This window comes from Orcinus orca, chromosome 8, assembly GCF_937001465.1.
Source record: "Orcinus orca chromosome 8, mOrcOrc1.1, whole genome shotgun sequence".
Lineage (NCBI taxonomy): Eukaryota > Metazoa > Chordata > Mammalia > Artiodactyla > Delphinidae > Orcinus > Orcinus orca.
Window position 1 is genome coordinate 63253131 of NC_064566.1, and position 25497 is coordinate 63278627.

General features: G+C 44.0%; 1 protein-coding gene across 8 annotated transcripts in view; it reads right to left on the reverse strand.

Annotated features, from left to right (window-relative positions):
- Positions 1–25497, reverse strand: part of ME3 (malic enzyme 3) — a 272604-nt gene that overhangs the window by 89977 nt on the left and 157130 nt on the right. For all 8 annotated transcript variants that reach the window (XM_033431903.2, XM_033431902.2, XM_004271868.3 and 5 more), the window contains 2 exons: positions 12972–13105; positions 9841–9990 (listed from right to left, as the gene is read on the reverse strand). In XM_033431903.2, coding sequence (XP_033287794.1) covers positions 9841–9990; positions 12972–13102 — 281 coding nt within the window. In that variant the 5' untranslated portion in view covers positions 13103–13105. The remainder of the gene's footprint in view (positions 1–9840; positions 9991–12971; positions 13106–25497) is intronic.

Consider the following 25497-nt stretch of genomic DNA (forward strand, 5'->3'; position numbering starts at 1 on the left):
CGTGCAGGGTGAGGACCGGTCTGGTCCATGGGAGGTGGCCTCCTGCAAGGAGAACACTCGCTCACACTGGACAGCAAACCACACCATACTGGCTTCCTCTCCACACCTGCTCCGTGGTTGAACTGTATTCCTCTCGCCTGGCCTCTCGTCTGGCTTCCACCTCTTCTGAGTCATACACTAATGACCTTGGGTGCATTCCTTCAAGCTAGGCTAGCCAGGACCCATGGCCCATGGAGGCACACGCAGGGGGTGTGTCAGGGGAGACGCAGAAAGGGGCAGAGGAGGGCTCCACAGAGCCCAGAACCTTCTGCTGTGTCTCATCTGCCCAGGGGTATTCAGGTGTCCTTGACATACTCTGGCATCTCCCTCAGGGTTGTGAGGCGATGCAGAGCCCCAGGGGTGTCGAAGGGTCAATTTTAGCCTCCGCTAGATCTAATTAGCTTAGGTTGGGGGCCAGGCCCTTTCACAGAGGACTCCATTGTTCTCAAGAACCTGGCAGGAATGTTTATCATTTCAGAAACTGAGAAGGACCTGGCTCTCTCCCTCTTGGCCCTGGGGCTGCCCTCCCTTCGGATCTTAATGCACAAAGCCATTCCCAGCCAGGCCTCAGATGAAGCTCAGGGCTGCGGTGGAGCCCAAACTCTCCCTTCCCTAAGCAGCAAGGCAGGTATACTGTCAACACCAGGAAAGCAGCCAAGTGCACACCTGGAGCAACAGCTCAGAATGTCACGTGTCAGATAACTTAACTGGGTAATCATCTGAAGAAGTGAAGTCTGTACCAGGAGCGTGAGGGATGAATCCAAGAGGACGGTTCAGTCTGCTGGTGCCTGCCTCAGCCCCACCCAGTGGTCCTGATCGTGGGGTTCATTCCCTCCCAGGAGAGGCTCTGGAAACAGTATATAGCAACCCTCACCTCAGACCCCCGGGCAATCAAATTCCAGGAGCTGCAAGAGCGCCCCATCCCGAGTACCCACCAAATGTGCACAGCCCCAAACTCTAGCAAGCAGCATGGTGTGGAGGTTATCTGTCCACACTCTGGTTCAGACTGCGTGGGTTTAGGTCCTGGCTTTGCTGGTTATGAGCTGTGTGACTCTGGGCAAGTTTTCTTTGTGCCTCAGTTTTCCCATCTACAAATACGATGATAATAGTACCTATCTCTTAGTGGGTCTGTGGTAATTAAACGGGTAATCTGTATAAAGATTTTAGGATAGCACCTGGCCTTTAGCGAGCAGTTATTATGATGATGCTTTTCTCCTGATTCTAGTACAACTGCAGGTCTCCTGCCGGGACCATCACACATCTGTTTTCCATGCTACGTGTCCAGCTTCTGCAGCACCCTCTCTACACCCACTCAGGGTCGACCTGGCTCTCTGGGATCAGGTGGTTGGCAGTGCCCTGTTTCCACCCACATGGACCTCCAATCTGCTGTCAAGACCCTCTCCATTGCTGACCCACTGGAGAACCACCAGTGAGTCTAGGATGGGAGTGTGAAACAGCTCCCCATTAATCCAACCGCCTTGGGCGGTGGGGAGGAGACTAAGTATTGGTCAGAACCACTGTTCAGTTCTCCTACCCAGCCCCTCTAGTCTGCTGTTCCACCCTCCATGAGGTCCCAGAGGCCTTGTATTCGAGCAACGGGGAGGTGGGTGTGCTTGGGTCACTGTAGACAAAGACGGTTTTTTTTGAATTTTATTTTATTTACTTCTTTATACAGCAGGTTCTTATTAGTTATCTATTTTATGCATATAAGTGCATATATGTCAATCCCAATCTCCCAATTCATCCCCCTGCCCCTGCCACTGTCCCCCCTTGGTGTCCATATGTTTGTTCTCTACACCTGTGTCTCTCTTTCTGCCCTGCAAACCAGTTCATCTGTACCATGTTTCTGGGTTCCACATGCATTAATATACGATATTTATTTTTCTTTTTCTGACTTACTTCACTCTTCATGACAGTCTCTAGCTCCATCCACGTCTCTACAAATGACCCAATTTCGTTCCTTTTTATGGCTGAGTAATATTCCATTGTATATATGTACCACATCTTCTTTATCCATTCATCTGCCAATGGGCATTTAGGTTGCTTCCCTGACCTGGCTATTGTAAATAGTGCTGCAATGAACATTGGGGTGCATGTGTCTTTTTGAATTATGGTTTTCTCTGGGTATATACCCAGTAGTGGGATTGCTGGGTCATATGGTAATTCTAGTTTTAGTTTTTTAAGGAATCTCCATACTGTTCTCCATAGTGGTTGTATCAATTTACATTCCCACCAACAGTGCAAGAGGGTTCCCTTTTCTCCACACCCTCTCCAGCATTTGTTGTTTGTAGATTTTCTGATGATGCCCATTCTAACTGGTGTGAGTTGATACCTCATTGTGGTTTTGATTTGCATTTCTCTAATAATTAGTGATGTTGAGCAGCTTTTCACATGCTTCTTGGCCATCTTTATGTCTTTTTTTGGAGAAATGTCTGTCTATTTAGGTCTTCAGCCCATTTTTTGATTGGGTTGTTTTTTTAATATTGAGCTGTATGAGCTGTTTATATATTTTGGAGATTAATCCTTTGTCCATTGATTCGTTTGCAAATATTTTCTCCCATTCTGAGGGTTCTCTTTTTGTCTTGTTTGTAGTTTCCTTTGCTGTGCAAAAGCTTTTAAGTTTCATTAGGTCCCACTTGTTGATTTTTGTTTTTATTTCCATTACTCTAGGAGGTGGATCAGAAAAGATCTTGCTGTGATTTATGTCAAAGAGTGTTCTTCCTATGTTTTCCTCTAAGAGTTTTATAGTGTCTGGTCTTACATTTAGGTCTCTAATCCATTTTGAGTTTATCTTTCTGTATGGTGTTAGGGAGTGTTCTAATTTCATTCTTTTACATGTAGCTGTCCAGTTTTCCCAGCACCACTTTTGAACAGACTGTCTTTTCTCCATTGTATATCCTTGCCTCCTTTCTCATAGATTAGTTGACCATAGGTGCGTGGGTTTATCTCTGGGCTTTCCATCCTATTCCATTGATCTATATTTCTGTTTTTGTGCCAGTACCATATTGTCTTGATAACTGTAGCTTTGTAGTATAGTGTGAAGTCAGGGAGTCTGATTCCTCCAGCTCCATTTTTTCCCTCAAGACTCCTTTGGCTATTCGGGGTCTTCTGTGTCTCCATACAAATTTTAAGATTTTTTGTTCTAGTTCTGTAAAGAATGCCACTGGCAATTTGATAGGGATTGCATTGAATCTACAGATTGCTTTGGGTAGTATAGTCATTTTCACAATATTGATTCTTCCAATCCAAGAACATGGTGTGTCTCTCCATCTGTTTGTGTCATCTTTGATTTATTTCATCAGTGTCTTACAGTTTTCTGAGTACAGGTCTTTTACCTCCTTAGGTTTATTCCTAGGTATTTTATTCTTGTTGTTGCAATGGTGAATGGGACTGTTTCCTTAATTTCTCTTTCTGATCTTTCATTGTTAGTGTATAGGAATGCAAGAGATTTCAGTGCATTAATTTTGTATCCTGCAACTTTACCAGATTCAGTGATTAGCTCTAGTTGTTCTCTGGTGGCATCTTAGGATTCTCTATGTACAGTCATCATGTCATCTGCAAACAGTGACAGTTTTACTTCTTCTTTTCCAAATTGTATTTCTTTTATTTCTTTTTCTTCTCTGATTGCCATGGCTAGGACTTCCAAAACTATGTTGAATAACAGTGGTGAAAGTGGACATGCTTGTCTTGTTCCTGATCTTAGAAGAAATGCTTTCAGTTTTTCACCATTGAGAATGATGTTTGCTGTGGGTTTGTTGTATATGGCCTTTATTATGTTGAAGTAGGTTCCCTCTATGCCCACTTTCTGGAGAGTTTTTATCATAAATGGGTATTGAATTTTGTCAAAAGCTTTTCCTGCATCTATTGAGATGATCATATGGTTTTTCTTCTTCAATTTGTTAATATGGTGTATCACATTGATTGATTTGCATATACTGAAGAATCCTTGCATCCCTGGGATAAATCCCACTTGATCATGGTGTATAATCCTTTTAATGTGCTGTTGGATTCTGTTTGCTAGTATTTTGTTGAGGATTTTTGCATCTATATCCATCAGTGATACTCATCTGTAATTTTCTTTTTTTGTAGTATCTTTGTCTGGTTTTGCTATCAGGGTGATTGTGGCCTCATAGAATGAGTTTGGGAGTGTTCCTTCCTCTGCAATTTTTTGGAAGAGTTTGAGAAGGATGGGTGTTAGCTCTTCTCTAAATGTTTGATAGAATTCACCTGTGAAGCCATCTGGTCCTGGACTTTTGTTTGTTGGAAGATTTGTAATCACCGTTTCAATTTCAGTGCTTGTGACTGGTCTAGTCATATTTTCTATTTCTTCCTGGTTCAGTCCTGGAAGGTTATACCTTTCTAATTTGTCCATTTCTTCCAGGTTGTCCATTTTATTGGCATAGAGTTATTTATAGTAGTCTCTTATGATGCTTTGTATTTCTGTGGTGTCCGTTGTAACTTCTCTTTTTTTCATTTCTAATTCTATAGATTGAGTCCTCTTCCTCTTATTCTTGATGAGTCTGGCTAAAGATTTATCAATTTTGTTTATCTTCTCAAAGAACCAGATTTTAGTTTTATTGATCTTTGCTATTGTTTTCTGTTTCTATTTCATTTATTTCTGCTCTGAACTTTATGATTTCTTTCCTTCTACTAACTTTGGGTTTGTTTGTTCTTCTTTCTCTAGTTCCTTTAGGTGTAAGGTTTGATTGTTTATTTGAGATTTTTTCTTGTTTCTTGAGGTAGGCTTGTATTGCTATAAACTTCCCTCTTAGAACTGCTTTTGCTGCATCCCATAGGTTTTGGATCATCGTGTTTTCATTGTAATTTATCTCAAGGTAGTTTTTGATTTCCTCTTTGATTTCTTCAGTGACCTCTTGGTTATTTAGTAACGTATTGTTTAGCCTCCATGTGTTTGTGTTTTTTATGGTTTTTTCCCTGTAATTGGTTTCTAATCTCATAGCATTGTGGTCGGAAAAGATGCTTGATATGATTTCAATTTTCTTACATTTACCAAGGCTTGATTTGTGACTCAAGATGTGATCAGTCCTGGAGAATGTTCTGTGTGCACTTGACAAGAAAGTGTAGTCTGCTGTTTTTGGATGGAATGTCCTATAAATATCAATTAAATCTCTCTGCTCTATTGTGTCATTTAAATCTTGTGTTTCCTTATTAATTTTCTGTCTGGATGATCTGTCCATTGGTGTAAGTGAGGTGTTAAAGTCCCCCACTATTATTGTGTTACTGTTGATTTCCTCTTTTATAGCTGTTAGCATTTGCCTTATGTATTGAGGTGCTCCTATGTTGGGTGCATATATATTTATAATTGTTATGTCTTCTTCTTGGATTGATCCCTTGATCATTACATAGTGTCCTTCCTTGTCTCTTGTAACATTTTTTATTTTAAAGTGTATTTTATCTGATATGAGTATTGCTACTCCAGCTTTCTTTTGATTTCCATTTGCATGGAATATCTTTTTCCATCCCCTCACTTTCAGTCTGTATGTGTCCCTAGGTCTGAAGTGGGTCTCTTGTAGACAGCATATATATGGGTCTTGTTTTTGTATCCATTCAGAGAGCCTGTGTCTTTTGGTTGGAGCATTTAATCCATTGAGGTTTAAGGTAGTTATCAATATGTATGTTCCAATTATCATTTTCTTTTCTGGGTTTGTTTTTGTAGGTCCTTTTCTTCTCTTGTGTTTCCCACTTAGAGAAGTTCCTTTAGCATTTGTTGTAGAGCTGGTTTGGTGGTGCTGAATTCTCTTAGTTTTTGCTTGTCTGTAAAGCTTTTGATTTCTCGTTGAATCTGAATGAGAATCTTGCTGGGTAGAGTAATCTTGGTTGTAGGTTCTTCCCTTTCATCACTTTAAATATATTGTGCCACTCCCTTCTGGCTTGTAAAGTTTCTGCTGAGAAATCAGCTGTTAACCTTATGGGAGTTCCCTTGTATGTTATTTGTCGTTTTTCCTTTGTTGATTTCAATAATTTTTCTTTGTCTTTAATTTTTGTCAATTTGATTACTATGTGTCTTGGCGTGTTTCTCCTTGGGTTTATCCTGCCTGGGACTCTCTGTGCTTCCTGGACTTGGGTGGCTATTTCCTCTCCCATGTTAGGGAATTTTTCGACTATAATCTCTTCAAATATTTTCTCGGGTCCTTCCTCTCTCTCTTCTCCTTCTGGGACCCCTATAATGCGAATGTTATTGCGTTTAAGGTTATCTCAGAGGTCTCTTAGGCTGTCTTCATTTCTTTTCATTCTTTTTGCTTTATTCTGTTCCACAGCAGTGAATACCACCATTCTGTCTTCCGGGTCACTTATCCGTTCTTCTGCCTCAGTTATTCTGCTATTGATTCCTTCTAGTGTATTTTTCATTTCAGTTATTGTACTGTTTATCTCTTTGTTTGTTCTTTAATTCTTCTAGGTCTTTGTTAAACATTTCTTGTATCTTCTCGACCTTTGCCTCCATTCTTTTTCCGAGGCCCTGGATCATCTTCACTATCATTATTCTGAATTCTTTTTCTGGAAGGTTGCCTATCTCCACTTCATTTAGTTGTTTTTCTGCAGTTTTATCTTGTTCCTTCATCTGGTACAAAGTCCTCTGCCTTTTCATTTTGTCTGTCTTTCTGTGAATGTGGTTTTTGTTCCATAGGCTGCAGGATTGTAATTCTTGCTTCTGCTGTCTGCCCTCTGGTGGATGAGGCTATCTAAGAGAGACAAAGACTTTTTGTCTCAATTCTTTGCACTCATCTTTCATGGCCCAGATCAAACGTCATCTTCTTGGTGTGGCTTTCCCCTGATTCCCACTGTCAGAATTGTCACTTTATAAATTGCTTGCCAAATGTGATCTCAGACCAGTTCCTTTCCTTTGGCCACCCCAGTTTCCTCATTTGTGAAATGAATGACACTGTTTACAAACTAACCTTCCAGGACTTTGGGAAGGTCCATTACAAGCCAATGGATGTAAAGGCTTAGGTCCCCTCCCATTGCCCTCCTTGCCAGGCAGAGGAGGTGGGGAGATACCCAAGGTAGCTGACTGCCAGGATGTCTACAAAGCCAATAAAACCAAGCCCTTTCCTGGAATGGCCGCTCCCTCCTTCTCCACCCATGGAATTCCTATTCAGCCTTCGAGGTGAAGCATTCCTGCTGCCCTCAGGGAAAAGAAATATTCCTCTCCCTTGTGCTCCTGTAATCCTTTGTCCTTATTAAATCTCTTATCTCCTTTTAACTTTTATTGTATTCAATTTACATTATTATTGCTTGAGGTCAAGAACTGTATTTTGTTCTTTGGGGGTAACTTCACAGTGTATAACATGGTGCTCAGCACCTAGTAACTGCTCCAGAATTGCTCATTAACTCAAATTCAGTCTTGCGTGTTTCCTGGATTCTGGACTGGACCCTGGAGGCAAACTCTACCATCACCAGCCTGATACTAGTTTATCTGAAGCCAACAGCTGAATTCACAATCCAGTCCATAGCGCCTGTGGAGGAGGGCTCCCACACAGCCTGGGAGTGGGAGAGGGGAGTGGGATGGCCGTGTATTTCCATGCAATCTCAGCTGCAAGCCAGTGGCAGCAGTGAGCCATGCCTTAAGGATTAAAGGACCTCTTCAGGAAACAGTGAGTCTGGAAGAGCCAAATCGCATCCGTAGTTACACATGTTTGTTCATTACATGTTCAACGACTTAATTTTCTTTGCAAAAATTTTAAAATGCAGACATATCGTAGAACTCTGCATTTATCAGTCCTTCCTTCCTCCCAGCAGTTACTGAAGGAAACAGACCCTAACATTTATGCCAAGTACCTGACCACACTATCACACTGTACCCTCACAATGATTATTTGAGGTAGGTAGCGCTATTACCTCCGTTTGATAAATGTGGACATTAAGGCTGAGAGAGGTTAAGAAACTTGCCCAGGGTCAAGGAGACTAAACCATGGGGCTGACTGCGAACACCTAGCTCTTTCTTCTCACTCAGTACACAATGCTACCTTCCCATCTGAGGGTCGATTACTCAAGAAATGGATCTGATGCATTTCCTGCCCCCTCCAGAAATTTGTGTTCCAGCAGAGGAGGCTGATACACAAATAATTAAAAACATAAAGCACCAACAATAAAACTATGGAATAGAAATATGTGTAATGGATTCTGTGGGAGGCTGAAAGCAGAGTGATCAGTTCAGGCCGGTGTGGACCAGGGAGGGCTCCACAGAGACTCTTGGAAGGGGAGTGTGTGCAGGATAATTTGCATTTTGACAGGTAGAGAATGAGGAAAGGAGAGAATGCAGGAGTCTGAAGCAGAGGAGACTACATGTGCAAAGGCATGCAGAGAATGCCAGGCATACTTGGGCAAGGAGACTAGATCAGGGGAGCCAGAACATGGGACTTTTGAGGACGATCTGGGCTGTGCCAGGCTTAGTTTTGTCAAAGTGTTTGACTTGTTTCTTTAAGCCCCAGGTGGCTGCTGACAGCCTCACAGGAGGGAAATGACATGAGCTGAGCTGCACTGTGCAAGAGGAAGGACCTGCAAGGACCATCTCTGAGTAGGAACTGGGAGGTAAATAGGGTCCTGCATCCTTCAGATATGTACCATCAGCTTCCAAGGTCTCTGCCAGTGTTGGTTTTAGGGATGAGAATAAGAGAACAGGAGTCTCTTTCCTGTTGAAAGAGGCAGGTCAAAGACCAGAACTGCTATGGGGCCTTGGTGCACTGCCTCGCTCCCCACACACCACCCCTACCCCATGCCTCAGAATGGCAGAACTGTGGCTGCTCTGAGTAATGAGGACGAGTCTGCTGCAACAGCCGGACACCCTCCCCCAGACGAGGTGTGACACGCTGCCCTCTGCCAAGGGTAACACTGGGGACTCCCTGGGCTCAGCCTGCAGTGCTCATCCCAAATGCTGCCTTCAGAACTGGAAGACTGTCTTTCCAAATTAACAAAAGATGTTCTGGATCCGTGATTACATGTTCCCCACGTAGCGCATGATTTATAAACACAGATTTATAAATTCTATGTAAACGTAAATTACACATCTGTGCACAGTATGTTGTAAATTTAAGTATTTTAACACAGACCGAAACAACGTTCCATGACATTTAATAAACCCAGGAGCTCTTTAATCATCAGTGCTAGAACTATGTGTTGACAATTACCTTGCGCTGAAGATTTGAAAATCCTCCCATTTTTTCCTTTTTAATTTTTAAAAAAATGTATATGCTGAACTCACCGTGAAAAAAACCAGGTGGTCTCGTTAGAAAACTGCCCCCAAACTCTTTGGCTCTGAAAGAAAATGCAGGGCCAAATTTCTGCCTCATAAAATGACGATTTGAGTGGAATCTGAGTCAAACCCAAATGAAGGAATACTGGTTCTCTGAATCAGCAAAAGAATTCAGTCTCTGGCATCCAACACTCCATTATTCATGGGCCTGAATTGGCAGGAGAGCTGTTGGCACATTGGAGATGACCAGGAAAGCAGGGTTTGGAGGGACAGAGGGAGGGAGGAAGTTGGAGGTAGATAAGGAGAGAAAAACAATGTGAAATACCTCTCAGGCCAACTCTGAACAACATGTCGGGCATTTATTATTCCGAGGTGAAGAAGTTCCACTATCCCCTTGCTAGATACTCTCTCAGCTCATTTCTCTGCACATGGGGTCATTTCACTGAGCAACTGCTTAAAAACAAATGCCTCATTGGGCCCTGCCCCAATCAGAAAGCGCTTCCGGAGTCCCAACAAGCAGGGCCAGCAGGAAGTCTGATTCCCCTCCATGAGACAGCCCCTCCCTGAGCCCTTGTCCCAGGACCGCTCACCGGGGCCTGCGGAAGGTCAGGCCGTAGTGCTGACAGGCCAGCCCCACGGTGGGCGTGTACACGATGGGCATGAATTTCTCCACGTCCGACGTCAGCACTCGGTAGAAGAGCTTCTCGTTCCGGTCTTGGAGCGTCATGAGGATGATGTACCTCGGGAGGCGAGACAAGAACCAAGCTGATCACGTGAGTACCCTCTGCAGCAGCACGGAAGGCCCCTGATGCAAAGACCCAGGGCTCCCACTCAGCTACTTTCAATGGCACCTTCGTGGGCAAGTCATCATCTCCTCTAAGCACGTGTCTCATCATCTATGAAATGTGGAGAATAGTACCTGCCTTATGGTGCTTATTACTACACGTGCTGTAGGTGCTATTCTAATTATTTTTCATTAACTCATTTAACATGGGGAACATGCCTCCCAATGACTTGGAAGGTGGGTACTATAATTCTGACTATTTTAGAGACAAGGAGATCAAGGCACAGAGAAATGAAATAATTCACCCAAGGGATCTGAACCTAAGCAATCTGACTCCAGAATCTGCACTCTCAACCATGATGTAGGACGGTTAGTTATACTATTATTATGTGGACATTAATGAAGGACAACAGAATAACGGTATTCTGGGGATGGGGGAGGGTCAGGGAAAATACTGAGTGGACCAGTGATATATGAACTGGCCTTTTCTACCCCACAGGGCTGGTTACTGTCACAAGCAGTGTTCACCAGTGGTTGAGTACCAAGTGATCTCAGGAAGCATGTGCCCCCCAAATCTCTCTCTTACTTAGTTCCTGAAGCCTGAAATCACTAAGCCAGGAAAAAAGCCTTTCATTCACACTCCTAAAAATGCAAAAAACATCTGGGAGGAAAAAAAACCAAGGGACTGAAATTCCCAGTGAGGTGTAAGTGACTGCTGATATCGCAACCTTTCAGGACAACAGTTTGGGAGAGATAATGAAGGCACGTGAGGTCCTGGCATGGAGTGGGGGTGACAGAGATGCTCTGACAGGGGAATGATCCCTGGGTGTGGTGTCAGGGTCCTGGGTGTGAATCGCGGCTCTGCTCTTCACTAGCTGTGTCACTGCGAGGAAGTCTTGTGACTTCTTGGGGCGTCAGCCTCTCCTTCTTCACCAAAGACACTGGTTCAGAACTAAAAAACGTGTTTTAGGAGGCACTTTTCGGAAGGGAGGATTTATGCTTAGAATAGCCGGGATCTCAGCTCAGCACTAGTGTAAGGATTCCCTTACTCAGTAGCCATTTGTACACATCACTTCTCAATTCTGCATTCAGTGATGTCAAGCTGGTAAGTTGAAATTGGCCATGGTGGGAGTATTTACACCATGGAAACCGGTAAATGCTCTAAATCCCCACCCAACGGCCCCAAAGCCAGTTCTTAAACATTTACTAGCACTCCACTGTCCTTACCCGTCAGAAGCTGGGGAGCGTCCTTAGCATTTCCCCCTAAGCACCTGCTGAAATGAGGGACTCCAGGAATGAGTGGGTCAGAGTAGTCAACAGGGCAAGCGTCAGTAGCAAACCCTCTAGCACTCCCAGCATCAGGCCTCTGCCCCCTGAGCCTGACACATCTTCCCAGGCATATGAGTGAGGCCCATCTAGCTGGAAAGAACTGGAAAGGGAAGGATTTTGGATCTTGATTTTTAGGGCTTAATATCTTTAGGAAAGAGGATTTCACCTTGGACTTTAATTCTTCTTTGCAAATTTAACAAACGAGAGAAGTTTGGATTGTTCAAAGTTAGGGCACGTCTAATATTGTTAGCTGGAATCAATGTGTACTTTATGGTTTGCTCTTCAGGGTGACGAGGCTAGACCCAATCTGAGTGGAATACACAAGAGGGAGAGAATGTTTGGCTTGGGCTGCAGTATGGCCTTGGAGTTAATGTGAGTAATGACCACAGAGGTTAGTGCTGCAGGGGAGGGGGAGGGGGCAGAGGCTTCCTTATCCACTACCGCTCAGAAGTGATGGATGGTACTGGGGGGACATGGAAAGATCCTGACAAGCTGCTGCACTCAGCCCCTAGGGGGATAGCCACACCCTCAAGGACCCAAAGTCTTGGCCATTAAGCTCTATGGATATGTAAGAGGAACACTTATCTTCTCCCTACATTTCTGCTGGAGCCCACGGCAAGACGACACATTTATTTAACAAGCTCTCACATAGTGCCGACTATGGGCCAGGCACTGTTCTAAGCACGTCACAAATACTAATGTATTTAATTCTCACCATAACCCTATGAGTTAGACACCACTGATATACTCAATGTACAGATGGGGAACGACCCAGAGAGGCTAAAGAACTTTTGCTGTTAAGTGGTAAAATGAGGATTTGAACTCAGTCTAGGACTAGAGTCTAGTCCTGTAGCCACTAAGCTTCAACGCCTCTTAGCTACGGTGTAGCAGAGAGGTTGAAAGCAAGGACTCTGGAGCTAATTACCTGTGTTCAAATCCTGTGACCTGTGAGGTCACTACCTGTTCATAGCCATGTGACCTGTGAGGTCACTACCTTCTTTAGTAAGACTGGTAAAGCTAACCCTGTGATTCCCCATTGGCCTTTCATGTCTACATCCCCACTGGGGAGGAACCAGAGGGGCAGCAGGGTTGTTAACTACTCCCCCCTAAGCCTTCAACATACAACATCCCAGGTCCTTCCCAAGGTGCCCCTGTCCATTTCCCCTCTTCTCCACCACATTCCCCTTATTCCAGGAACCTGGGCCACGTACCACTTCCTTAACATACCTGCCCCTATATTTTTGCCCCACTTCTTCCCGCTGAGTAAAATGTCTTCCGTGAACCCCACTGCTGAATGCTGACGTCCTATTGGTGCTTCCTGGGCTGATTCTGGTCCCATCACTTCCCGGGGGCCCAACCAGATTCCACTGGTTGGAATTCAGGCTCCCTTCCCAGTCCTCCCAGGACACATTGACTGTGCCTTGATCATAACAAGCCCTGGTCTTCAAGGAGACCATCACCCTATGAAAGGCAGGGCTGGATCTGGGATCTCTCAGGGCTCTCAGCCTTTCCTGGCTAGAGAGTATCCAGAAAACCCTCTGTGGACCACAGGAAACAGACAGCTAAGCCTGGGGCTCTGGGGAGAGAGAAGAGACTTTAGGTACTAACTTGTCCAGGTCACTCTGCTGCCGCTCGTAGTATCTCATAATCCGGAGGAGCTGGACGTCCTGGCTCAGGAAGCAGGGGGGTATTAGGCCATGGATCCCAAGCTGCAGCCTTTCCTCAAGGGTAAAGGCCATGCCCTGGGGAGAACAAGAAAGAAACACACACACATAAATGGATACGCAGGAAACCAAGGAACAGAAGAGTTCCATCCACAGACAGGCCAAAGTCACTGTGACTCAACAGCAAGGACCCTGGACTCAAATCCCACCTCTGCCATTTAAGTAGCTGGGCAATCTGTGCCAGTTATCTTGACTCTTCTGGGCTCCAGCCTCCTCTTAGAAAAACATGGAAAATATCTATATCATCAGGGGTTCTTTTGGTTTATTTTTGTTTATTTTTTTAAAAAATGTATTTTATTTTTAGAACAGTTTTAGATTTACAGAAGAATTGAGAAGATAGTACAGAGAGTTCCCACATATCTCCTCACCCAGTTTCCCCTATTATTAATATCGTCCATCAGTATGGAACATTCGTTAGAATTAATGAATCAACAGTGATACATTATTATTAAGTAAAGTCCACGGTTTATTCAGATTTCCTTAGTTTTCACCGAATGCCCTTCCTTTGTTATTCCAGGATCCCATCCAGGATTCCACATTACATGGAGTCATCCTGTCTCCTTAGGCTCCTCTTGGCTCTGACGTTCCTTGGTTTTGATGACCTGGGAGCATTTTGAAGAGGACTGGTCAGGTATTTTGTACACTATGCCTCTACTGGAATTTGTCTGATGTTTCTCTCATGACTGCAGTGGGGTAATGGGTTTTGAGGAGGACGACCACAGAGGTGGAGTGCCATTTTCACCACATCAGATCAAGGCACATACTAGCAACATGAATGACCACTGTCGATGTTGACCATGATCACTTGGTTGAAGTAGTGCTTGTCAGGTCTCTCCATTGTAAAGTTACTTGGAATTCTGCATGGGATATTTGTCTCATTTGTTTGTTCAATCATTAATTTATATTAGAATGAACTCATGGGTATTTGTTTTATACTCTGGGTTATAATCCAGTACTGTCTTATGTATTTTTTTTGCTCAAATTGTTCTAGCTTTGGCCATTGGAAACTCTTTCAGTTGGCTCTGTGTCCCTTTAAGTCCTATAATTTTGCTTGCCCCTTCCCTTCCCTTCCCTTCTCTTCCGTTTCCTTTCCTCCCTTTCTCTCTTTCATTAGTACTTCTTATTTTCTGCCACTACAAGATGCTCCAGGCTCATCTTGCACATTGCCTGCCCAAGTCCTAGAATCAGCCATTTTTTTCAAAGAGGCTGGATTCCTTTTTGGAGCATGGTATTAGAAACCACAATCTGGGTTCTACTTATTCCTTGTGCTCCTTGCTACTGGAGTTTCTTTGTTTTCAGTCCCTCTCAGCTGACAGAGTAAGGAAATGAATCTATACTAAGCTAAATACCAGTTCATACTAATGTCTCTAACTCTAACCCATTACCACATGGATCTTTCTAGCCTCATCACCTTGCTGGTCTGTCAGTTCTGATTCCAACAGTGAGAGACTTAAGCTCCCATCATCTGCCATCTACATGCTTAATTACTCAGTACTGTAATATATATGTAGTGGTATGTTGTTATTGTTTTAATTTGCAACTGCCTGTTGACATATAGTAGTATCAACACTGTTAACCTGTACTACAGTGGGAAACAACTTTATGAGCTAGAGTAGAGTGCTTACGTGTCATTGTTTTTGCCTTTACTCTAATAAACTCCACTCATTTCCGAAGTCACTTAGATCAGCACTTTTCCTTGAACCCCCTTCACTGACAGTTAGATTCTCTTATCACAGTCTGCATTCCTTCCTGGGATCCTCCAACCTATTAAATATTTTAAAATGAATACATTAAGGTCCATTGTTTGTACCGTAAAGTTCCATGAGTTTTGACAAAGGCATAATATCATGTACCCATCATGATAGTATTGTACTATAGTACAATACTACACCGTTTCAGTGCTCTAAAATCCCATGTGTTTTACCCATTCATCCCTCCTTCCACTCCCTGAATTTTGGCAAGTACTGATTTTTTCTTTTTTTTTTTTTAATGTCTCTACAGTTTTGCCTTTTCCAGAACATCATACAATTGGAATCATACATTATGTAGACTTTTCAGACTGGCTTCCTTTCACTTGGCAATAAGCCCATAAGGGTCATCCATGTATTTTTGCGGCTTGATCACTCATTTTTTAAAATCATTGAATGGCATTCCATTGGTTGTACCACAGCTTGTTTCTCCATTTACCTAAAGGACACCTTGGTTGCTTTCAGTTTTGGGTGAATATAAACAAAGTTACTATAAACATTCATGTGCAGGTTTTCACGTGAACATACATTTTCGAAACAGTTGAGTAAATACACAGAAGTGCGATTGCTGGATCATACGGTAAGATTCCATTGAGCTTTTTCAGAAGCTGCCAAAGTGGCTGCATCACTTTGCATTCCCACCAGCAGCGAATGAGTTTCTGTTGCTCCACATCCTCTCTAGCCATTGGTATTACCAGTTTAAAAAATTTCAGTCATTGTAACAGATCTGTAGTGGCATGTTATTATTGTTTTAATTTGTAACTCCCTATTGACATTTTATGTTGAGCATTTTTCTATATGCTTATTTTTCACCTGTATATCTTCTTGGTAAGGTACTGTTCAGATCTTTCACCTATTTTTTAATTGTTTTTTTCTTACTGTTGAGTTTTAATAGTCCTTTGATCTACAGTTTTCATGCAATCCCTGTCAAAATGGCCTCTTCTGCAGAAATAGAAAAGCCAATCCTCAAATTCATACCGAATAGCAAGGGGCTCTGAACAACCTAAACCATTTAAAAAAATAAAAGATTTCAAAACTTAACATTAAACTGTGGCCATCAAAATAGTGTGGTGCTTTAAAAAAAGGAAAAAAAACCAGTGTGGTACTGGCATAAGTACCTATAGATCAACAGAATAGAATCAGAAATAAGAGTCCAGAAATAAACCCATACATCTGTGGCAGGTTGATTCTTGACAAGGATGCCAATTCCATTCAGTGGGGAAAGGATAGTTTCTTCAAGAGATGCAGCTGGGCCAACTGGATTTCCACATGCAAAAGAATGAAGCTGGACTCCTAATTAACTCAAAACAGATCAATAGCCTAAATGTAAGAGCTAAAATCATAAAACTCTTAGAAGAAAACACAGGAGTAAGTCTTCATGACCCTGGGTTTGACTATGGATTCTAAGATATGACACCAACACCACCAGCAGCAAAGAAAAAATTAGATAAATCGACTTCATCTAAAAACTTCTGTGCATAAAGGGACACGATCAAGAAAGTGAAAAGACAATGTACAGGGGCTTCCCTCGGGGCTCAGTGGTTAAGAATCCTCCTGCCAATGCAGGGGACACAGGTTTGAGCCCTGGTCCGGGAAAATCCCACATGCCACGGAGCAACTAAGCCCGTGCACCACAACTACTGAGCCTGCGCTCTATAGACCACGAGCCACAACTACTGAGCCCATGAGTCACAACTACTGAAGTCCGTGCACCTAGAGCCCATGCTCTGCAACAAGAGAAGACACCGCAATGAGATGGCTTCGTTCTCTGCAACGAAGAGTAGCCCCCGCTCGCCGCAACTAGAGAAAGCCCATGTGCAGCAACGAAGACCCAACGCAGCCAAAAATAAAATTAATTAATTAATTAAATTTATATATAAAAAAAGACAACACACAAAATGAGAGAAAATATTTGGCAATCGTAGGTCTGATAACAGTTTAATATCCAGTCTCTAAGTAACTGCTACAACACAACAAAAACAACCCAAGTAAAAAATGGGCAAATAACTTGAACAGATATTTCTCCAAAGAAGATACACAAATGGCCAATAGCATACGAAAAAATATTCAGCATCATTAGTCATTAGGGAAAGTCAAATCAAAACTACAGTGAGATACCGTTTCACACCCACTAGGATGGCTGAACTATAAACCAAAAAACCAAAAAAAAAAAAAAAGAAAAGAAAACAAAAAACCAAAACACCCCCAGTAAATAACAAGTGCTGGTGAAGATGTGGAGAAACTGAAACCTTTGTACATTGCTGGTAGGAATGTAAAGTGTGGCAGCCCCTATGGAAAAATGGTTTAGCACTTCCTCAAAAAGCTAAACACAGAATTACCATATGGCCCCAGTATATAATTCTACTCCTAGTATATGCCCAAAGGAACTGAAAGCAAGGACTTGAACAGTTACTTGTACCCCAATGTTCATTGCAGTATTATTCACTATAGCCAAAAGGTGGAATCAACCCAGGTGACCACCATGTGAACAGATAAACAAAATGTATATATGTATAATAAAATTTATTCAAACATAAAAGAGAATGAATTCTGATACATGCTACTTCATGGATGAACATCGAAACATTATGATACAGAAGGACAGATACAAAAGGAAAAATATTGTATGATTCCACTTACATGAAATACCTAGAATAGGCAAATTCATGGAGGCAGAAAGTAGATTAGGATTACTAAAGGCTGGGCGGTGGGGAAGTGGTGGGGGAGTTATTACTTCATGGTTACAGAGTTTCTATTTAGGGCAATGAAAAAGTTTCAGAAATGGGCAGTAGTGATGGTTGCACAACATTAATAATGTACTTAATGACAATTAATTGTACAAATGGTTTAACCAAATTTTGCTGTAAACATATATATATTCTTTACCACAACTTAAAAAGTTAATAATGGATTATCTCCCAAACCACTGAATTGTGTACTTTAAATGAGTGAATTGTGTGGTATGTGAATTATAACTCTATAAAGCTGTTTTAAAAGAATTCTTTGCATATTTCAGATACAAGTCCTGTATCAGACATGTGTTTTGTAAATATTTCTTCCAGTATGTGGCTTGTCTTTTCATTCTCTGACTGGTGTCTTTCACTGAACAGCATTTTCTGGTTTGGGCACTGGCAGGGAGAGATGGGGGACAAGTAGGACGTCATGGAATCTGCTCCCTGGCCCAGTTAAGCCCTCTGGGGACAGTGTCTGCTGGCAGAAGTTGCAGGACCTGTTCTCATAAGGGATACTGAGGGACATGGGGACCCCAGCTGCCCTACCTTTATCCTGAAATGATAATGTGCAACACACTGTGAAAAAGAGACACCTTTTCCGTGTAGAACTCTGGGTGGCTCTGCTGAATGAGGGCTGCCCTAGCACTGCCTAGAAGCTCCTGGTCGAGCCTTCCTCAGCTTCCCCAACCTTCTCACTGTGGCAATGGCCACAGTGGCAAGTGGCAGAGTGGCTCCATGGGTGGCACACATCAACAAGGAAAGGACCAGAATCCCCATGGGGGGGGATTGTGTAGGGGGCTGAGAACAGTTTTTAATTAACTAATTCATTATTGAATACTGTTATTATGACCCCCATTGTAGTCAAGGCTGATGATACCTGGGGCAACCCTGTTTAAGCTCCCTATTCATAATAAGCCCCAAGTAACGCAAGGTTCCTCCTAGAAGTGAAGGCTGTGGGGTGATAAGTGAGAACTAAATGACGCTGATGGCTGTCTAGCTTCCCCAGACTCCTATGGGGAGGGGAAGCTTGAAAAGGTAGGGAGCATCAGCTCCACTCATTCCTCCACCAGCTGAAAAATACCTCATCTACCATTATTACGAGTGCATTTACAGGGAGTTTAATAATGACAGGGCGATTCAAGCCCATATATTGATCAACCCCACCTAGCTGTTGCTATCATCATCTCTAAGAAAAGGACTAATAAATACCCAATCTCACTCCATCCCTAACAATCACCTTGTGAGGAAGTTTTGCAGCCTCTACTGTACAGATGAGACAGCTGAGCATGAGAGGTTATATGATGCTCCTGAAGTTGCATAGTTATTACCCCATATTTTATTGCTTGCTAAACCAGGATGCATCTTTTTTTTTTTTGCGGTACGCGGGCCTCTCACTGTTGTGGCCTCTCCCACTGCGGAGCACAGGCTCCGGACGCGCAGGCTCAGCGGCCATGGCTCACGGGCCCAGCCGCTCCGCGGCATGTGGGATCTTCCCAGACCGGGGCACGAACCCGCGTCCCCTGCATCGGCAGGCGGACTCGCAACCACTGCGCCACCAGGGAAGCCCCAGGATGCTTCTTATAATCAGTAAGTCCGTTCGGTGTGATAATCTTTTCCCTGATGATTTCTTTGACTAGGGATAAGTCACAGTCAACATTTGATCACAGGCTCTGTTTTTGCCACTTACATAGTGTACACCCTGCCAGGACCTTGGTGAGATGGACCTCAGAAAATGTGAGTTGGGATGGTGAGGGGTGAAAGAGGAGTGGAAAAAAAGAGAAACAGAGTGAAAAAAGCGAATATTGGCTATTCCCCATTTCCTCTTCGTTTTTGTTTTGTAACCTCGGAATATCCGAAACTATGGATTCTGGCTCCTATTATAATTCTGGCTTTTACAAAGTAATAACGATCACTCAGCTTATGAAAATCCTGAGGAATTGTTCCTCCTCTCAGAAGAACTGCTGGAACTGTTAGAAAGACCTATCGGGATACTCTCGACTCTGTTTGAAAGTATGACTCATGGAGCAAAGTACTCTCCGCACATAAAATTCCCAACGTTTCCTTCATCAAAGCCCAAAGTCACCAGTTCATAAATTCCCTGTGCTGGCTACCAGCTTTGCAAGCATGGTATGACACCTCGGTCCTTGATCCTTTTGCAGGAAACAGCTTGCCCTGGAGACTGGGCACTCTCACTAAACACCATCAAGCAGGTGAGTCTTCACTGGCTTAGTAAAGACTGGGTTTGTCTCTCCTTGGCTGTAGGATCCCAGGCAGGCCCGGGCATTTAATTATGACATCATCTTTGTTAATGACCATTGTGGCTTTTAATAAGAGTCTGCTTCTTTCTACAAGAACTAAGTGTTTCTCTTGTCTGACTGCCACCAACTTCTTTTGTATTTCAGGAAAAAGTATGACTGTTTAGCAACTGGTAAGTTCAGGGATTAAAAAAAATACTTCTAGAAGCTTCTTTTCATCCTGAAGCTAATGTTAAGGCAACTTCAGATTTACAAGTTTGCAAAGCAGAAATGCAGGCACTTTAGCTTTACCATGGCTTCCAAAATAGGATAGGCACAAGATGATTCACTAGGGTGTAAGCGAAAAGTATTAGAACTTACATTTCTCTATGAAAGAAATAAACTTTACTAATTGGCACTCAGGCTCTTGGTCTGTATGTCAAAAAGTCACAATTCCCATAAGGTATACCAGAAGTCCTAAGGTAAGAGTAGGGTTTGTACAACTTGGAGGAGTTGACAGTTGGGGTCCTTATTCATTCTTACTACAATGGGAATCTACAGTTTCTGTATGCCCAGTTAAATAGAGTTTGGGGTCATTTTATCTAGTTTTAACAAAGTCCTCAAAATAGGACAAATGGCTTTTAAAAAATGGCTGACTTTCTTAGCAGAGAGCAACCTTGTGGTGTTCAGCCAGGACACACCAGTAACGACCTACCAGTTATGACTCTTGAAATATTTGAATCGCTACAGAGCCACTGCTCTGACTACTCCCCCCAGTCAGGTGCCCCTCCCAGCCTGCTCTGGCTTCTCCCAGGGAACCTTTGGAACCTCCCTAAGACCCAGCAACCAATGGGTTAATGTTTGGCAAAGCAGGTGGCTTCAAGCTCCTGCTGCAGCACTAAAGGCCTGGGACTGTTTTGACTGGTCAATGCCTACGCTGTACCAGTGTTAATCTTTCAACCATCAACCTATTTTACCATCTTCCCTGAATGAGCATCTCTGGCTCAGCCTGTAAATTCCACCCGTGGGCTCAACCCAGGACAAAACTTACTGGCATCAGAGAGAAGATATTTGAATAGATCCCACCATCAAATGGCAGGGGTCAAAGGCAGCGAGCCCATCAGCCTCCTGCTGTCCAGAGACCCAGGCTTCCCAGTGCTTCTCAAAAACTCACCTTTCCCGGGCTTCCCTGTTGGCGCAGTGGTTGAGAGTCCGCCTGCCGATGCAGGGGACACGGGTTCGTGCCCCGGCCCGGGAAGATCCCACATGCCGCGGAGCGGCTGGGCCCATGAGCCATGGCCGCTGAGCCTGCGCGTCCAGAGCCTGTGCTCCGCAGCAGGAGGGGCCGCAACAGTGAGAGGCCCGCGTACCGCAAAAAAAAAACAACTGACCTTTTCCAACCTGAGGTCTCCCAAGCCCCTCTTGGTGATCTGCCTATTGCCTCTGGATCCAGAGCCTTGCTGTACACTTGACAATCTCTTCTCATTCACTCTTCAAACATTTATGAGTTCCTACTTTGTGCTAGGTGTACCCTGTTAGGCACTAGGGAGTCCTGAAAGGAACAGGAGCCGGTGACTATGCTCCTGACTCTACTGGCAAAGACACGTGGATTAACATGTACTGGTGATCCTGGGCCTCTGCCTCGGGCAGGCCACTTCTCCAACCTGTGAAATGGAATGCTGCCTGTTTCATGTCTGTGGGATTAAATGAAATAACGTGAGTGAAATGCTCAGCACGGGTGCTGGCACACAGGAAGTGAACGCTCAGTGAATGCCAACTGTTCTCCTTATTACCATTACTATCTGTTCATGGGGCAGGGTGACACAAGAGAGCTCATTAGCCATGCATGAGATAAGCCCTGAAGAGTGGTCAGGGGCTCATCCTGCAGAAGGGGGCTGGAGGAACAGGGGCTGAAGTGCCGTCACCACATCCAGCGTAACCACTTGTCTGATGGCCCAGGCAAGGCTCCATGCACTCGCTCCGTCCTCCACGCCACCCAACAGGCACTCACTCTGGCTGCCATGCTCTGACTCACGTCAGGACCCCTGTCCACCTTGCTCTGACAGCTTCCCCCCTCCATCCATCTTCCAATCCCCAGCAGAGGCTGCCCCTCCAGGAGGCCTCCCTGATGCCCCATCTCAGGCAGCTCTCCATCTTCTCTAAGAGTCATTGTCATACAGGTTAGCACATGAAGGGCATTTCCTGTTTGATTTCTTGACCGTTAATGACCAGATAATAAACTTGAGGTCATGGGAAGCAGACACTCTGAAGCAGCTAACAACAGGCTGTAGCACAAAAATATCATCACCAATAACAAGAGCAACTGTTAGCTTTCACTGAGCGTCCGCTGGGTTGGGTCAGGCACTGAGGCAGGCACTTCATACTCGTCATCTCATTTAACCCTCATGGCAACCCTGAGTTAACAATCCGAGGATTATTATCCCCATTTTATGGACTAGGAAACTGAGGCCAGAGGGGTAACTTGCCCAAGGTCACACAGTAGGTCGATGGAAAAACCAGGAGTAGAACACAGATCCATACGCTTCCAAAGTTCACACTCGTTCCTCTGTGCTAATCAGCTGCTCCTGAGACTGGACAGATTAAACAGGCTGTGGACTGAGCTGGCTTTGATTTGACTGGAGATAGAATAATTCTGCTTCTGCAAATGGAGCCAGTTACCTTAATGGTTCAGCCACTGCTAAGTGTTCCTCTGTATTAGCACCAGGCTGGTCAGCCTATCTGCAAACAGGAGTGTTTGTACATCTGTGATTATGTACTTGGCCCATGACATACACGTAGCCATGTTTCCTCAGAGCAGCGTCGTTACTGGAAGGAAGGATTAGCAGGCACACGTGTACTAGTAAAGGTTTCTGTTCCAGCACCGTTACGTCATGCTCTGAGCTGACTGCTTATGCTACAGCTGGCCAGCTTCTTCCATCAGTCAACAGCAACAGCAGAGAGGAGCCGCTGCCGGGACAGAGCTGGGGGCAGTCAGCTCCGAAATTGTACAATGGAAGCTGACCAGCTGTTAGGGGACCGGAAGGCATTTCCTCCTCCTTCTGCCTAGTAATTCAGGACTCAATGTTTGGGACTTTTATGAGTTAGGGTGACGTGGACTCCAGTTGGAGACAGGAAGTGGGATTACTGAGGCTGCTGTTCTCTGACTGAACCCCAGGTTTATGAGGGCCCCTGAGCACACGTCTGGGATGGATATATGGGGGTCTTAGAAACACAGGCATCGGGAAGTCTTAGCAGACACAGCCCTGAGAATGGCCTTCCTCCCAGACATACTTCTGTGATCAGGTGCAAAATTACAGATCCAGAAACACAGTGTAAATTCCCGAAAGGAGAGCGGACGATACGCTACTCCTTACTGCCCAGAACCAACCCGAAACAAGCTTTGGGCTCAGAGACTGGGCTTTGGTGCTGCAAATGTATGGAGGCTGCCTGTAACCGTTCCACCTATGATGTGCACAGTTCGTGTTCTAGTGGGATTACGCTTCCATTTTCCTTCCATCGGATAACCAGCAGGATGCAGAGGTGCTGCCCTCACACAGCCCGTATGGGGGAAGGGAACCATAAGAAAAAAGCTCTACATTCAGTCCCTCTACTTTCTGGCCGTGTGATTCTGGAGAAAGTGGCTGCACCTCTCTGAGTTTGCTGCATTCACTGGGTGGTTGTGCCAGTCGAATAAGAACATTGAGATGCTGGCACCTCTTTGTAAATTCAAAGACGTGGCAAAAAGATTTTTAAAAGCCTGTGACTAAGCAATTTAGCAACTGCACTTTATGGTATTTATTTCCTTTCTTGTCTGTTTTCCCTGCAAGACAATAAGACTTTTGCGGGCAGGGACAATGTCTAATGAATCGTGTGCCCCTCTGCCAAGCATGTCTTGCATATTTTTACGCCTTATTGTTTCTAAAATGGTCTCATGTGGTTTACGTCATTTGATCCCAAACAGGGCAGGTGTTATTATCCCCATTTATAGAAGAGGCAGTTGAGGCCCAGGTGGGTCAATGTCATGCTGAGGGCGTGTGGCTAGTACAAGCCAGTCAAAAGCATGTGACAATAATGGCTCTTTCAATTGTTTTGCCATTGGAAGATTGGTTTACACAAAGTTGTCGGATAAGGACCAACGTGGAAGAGAAATGGAGGAGTCTGCTCCTGAATCCTTGGTGACTCTAGGATTTTGTCCTAAGTGAACAAGGGAACAGAGGTGGCTAGCTGGAAGGCTTATGAATCATTCTGTTGGCAAAATTCCCCGCGGCGGTTTGAATGCTTCAGACCCTCTCTTCCCAAGAGGCTATGATTTAAAACTTAAATAATATTGTTCTTGGCACCCTGATGGCCCTCTAACTCAGCTGAACCTCCACAGGGTAATGGCACAGGAAGGTGATGGGCAGGGGAGCCGCTGAGGACAGGGGAGTACCGCTTCCTTCCTCCAACAGCTAGACGGCTCCTTGACGAGTCCAGCCTGGGAGGACTGGGTCAAAAAGTGAACTATGACCAGGAGGAATAAAGCACACAGACACTGAACAGGCATTGTGCGTGCATGCCTGGTGCGTGCCGTCAAGTGGGTAGGGGTGCCAGCGCTGGATGTGAGGCCGACCAAGGACAAGTTCATCTTACAGGGCAACTGTCCAGCAGATTGTTGTTAACCTGTTCCAGCCCTGATGTTATAATCAAATCCTCCTCCTCCTGGGCCTTGGCCTCAACTCCGCTCCCCCATCAGGTGAACCAGAGAGGAGGTCATTCTGCCCAGGAGACAGATGACCGATGTGCATACAGGGGATCAGGGTAACCAGTCTCCTTCTCTATGGTGACAGCAGGAGGCGGGGCTGAAAGTTAAAAGCTGAAGTACTGGGAATGCTTTCTGAACTGTATTTCCATTTTTAAATTAGATTTATATTAAAAGAAAGGGAAAGGAGAAATGTAGAACCTCAAACCATGTGAGTTTTTCTTCTTACCAGTGCTTAGTTTACATCATCAACATTAAATGGTTTCATTATTTCCTCCTGAGATAGGGTCTAATCCTTGCACTTAATGAATCTGAGAATCTCTTAAAAAATTTCTCAGCTCAGAAACATGATCGGCTCTGGGACCTCTGTGCTTAGGGTCCACAGGTACTTAGTTAATCAAATCATTCTTTTCTACTGGTGATTTCCTAAAAGGTCACTGGAATTCCTACAATTGTGGCTCGGCTATTCTAGAGTGACGTTGTGTCCTCTGAAGGAAGCGAGGTTGACATTCAAAGAGAACTGCAGGGTGACCTCTCCTCCAAATGTCTCAAAATAAACAGCTCTATGCCCAAGGCTATATTTAGTGCCATTAGCTACCAAGCTCTTGTAAAACCTCTATCCTGTGATAAGTACAGTCAATATTTAAAGTCTTCTTTAAAGGACAAAGGAACAGCTTATTCTAAATTTATTCTGATTGACTAAATACACCACTGAATGACTGATTGGGTCACTGTTGAATAGTCTGGAAATTTAATTGGCTTTTACAGATGAATATTCAGTTTGTGGGTTGGTTTATATTTTATAACTTCTATTAAATTAATGAAGATTTTAGTACCATTTTTTAGTGCCTACTAAAGGACAGGCTGTGTAGATATTGAATGAACCAATGCACTATTTGAATTTTATCCTTCTGCAATATCCATTTGAAGTATAATATCTGCCTAAGGTTATATAGTT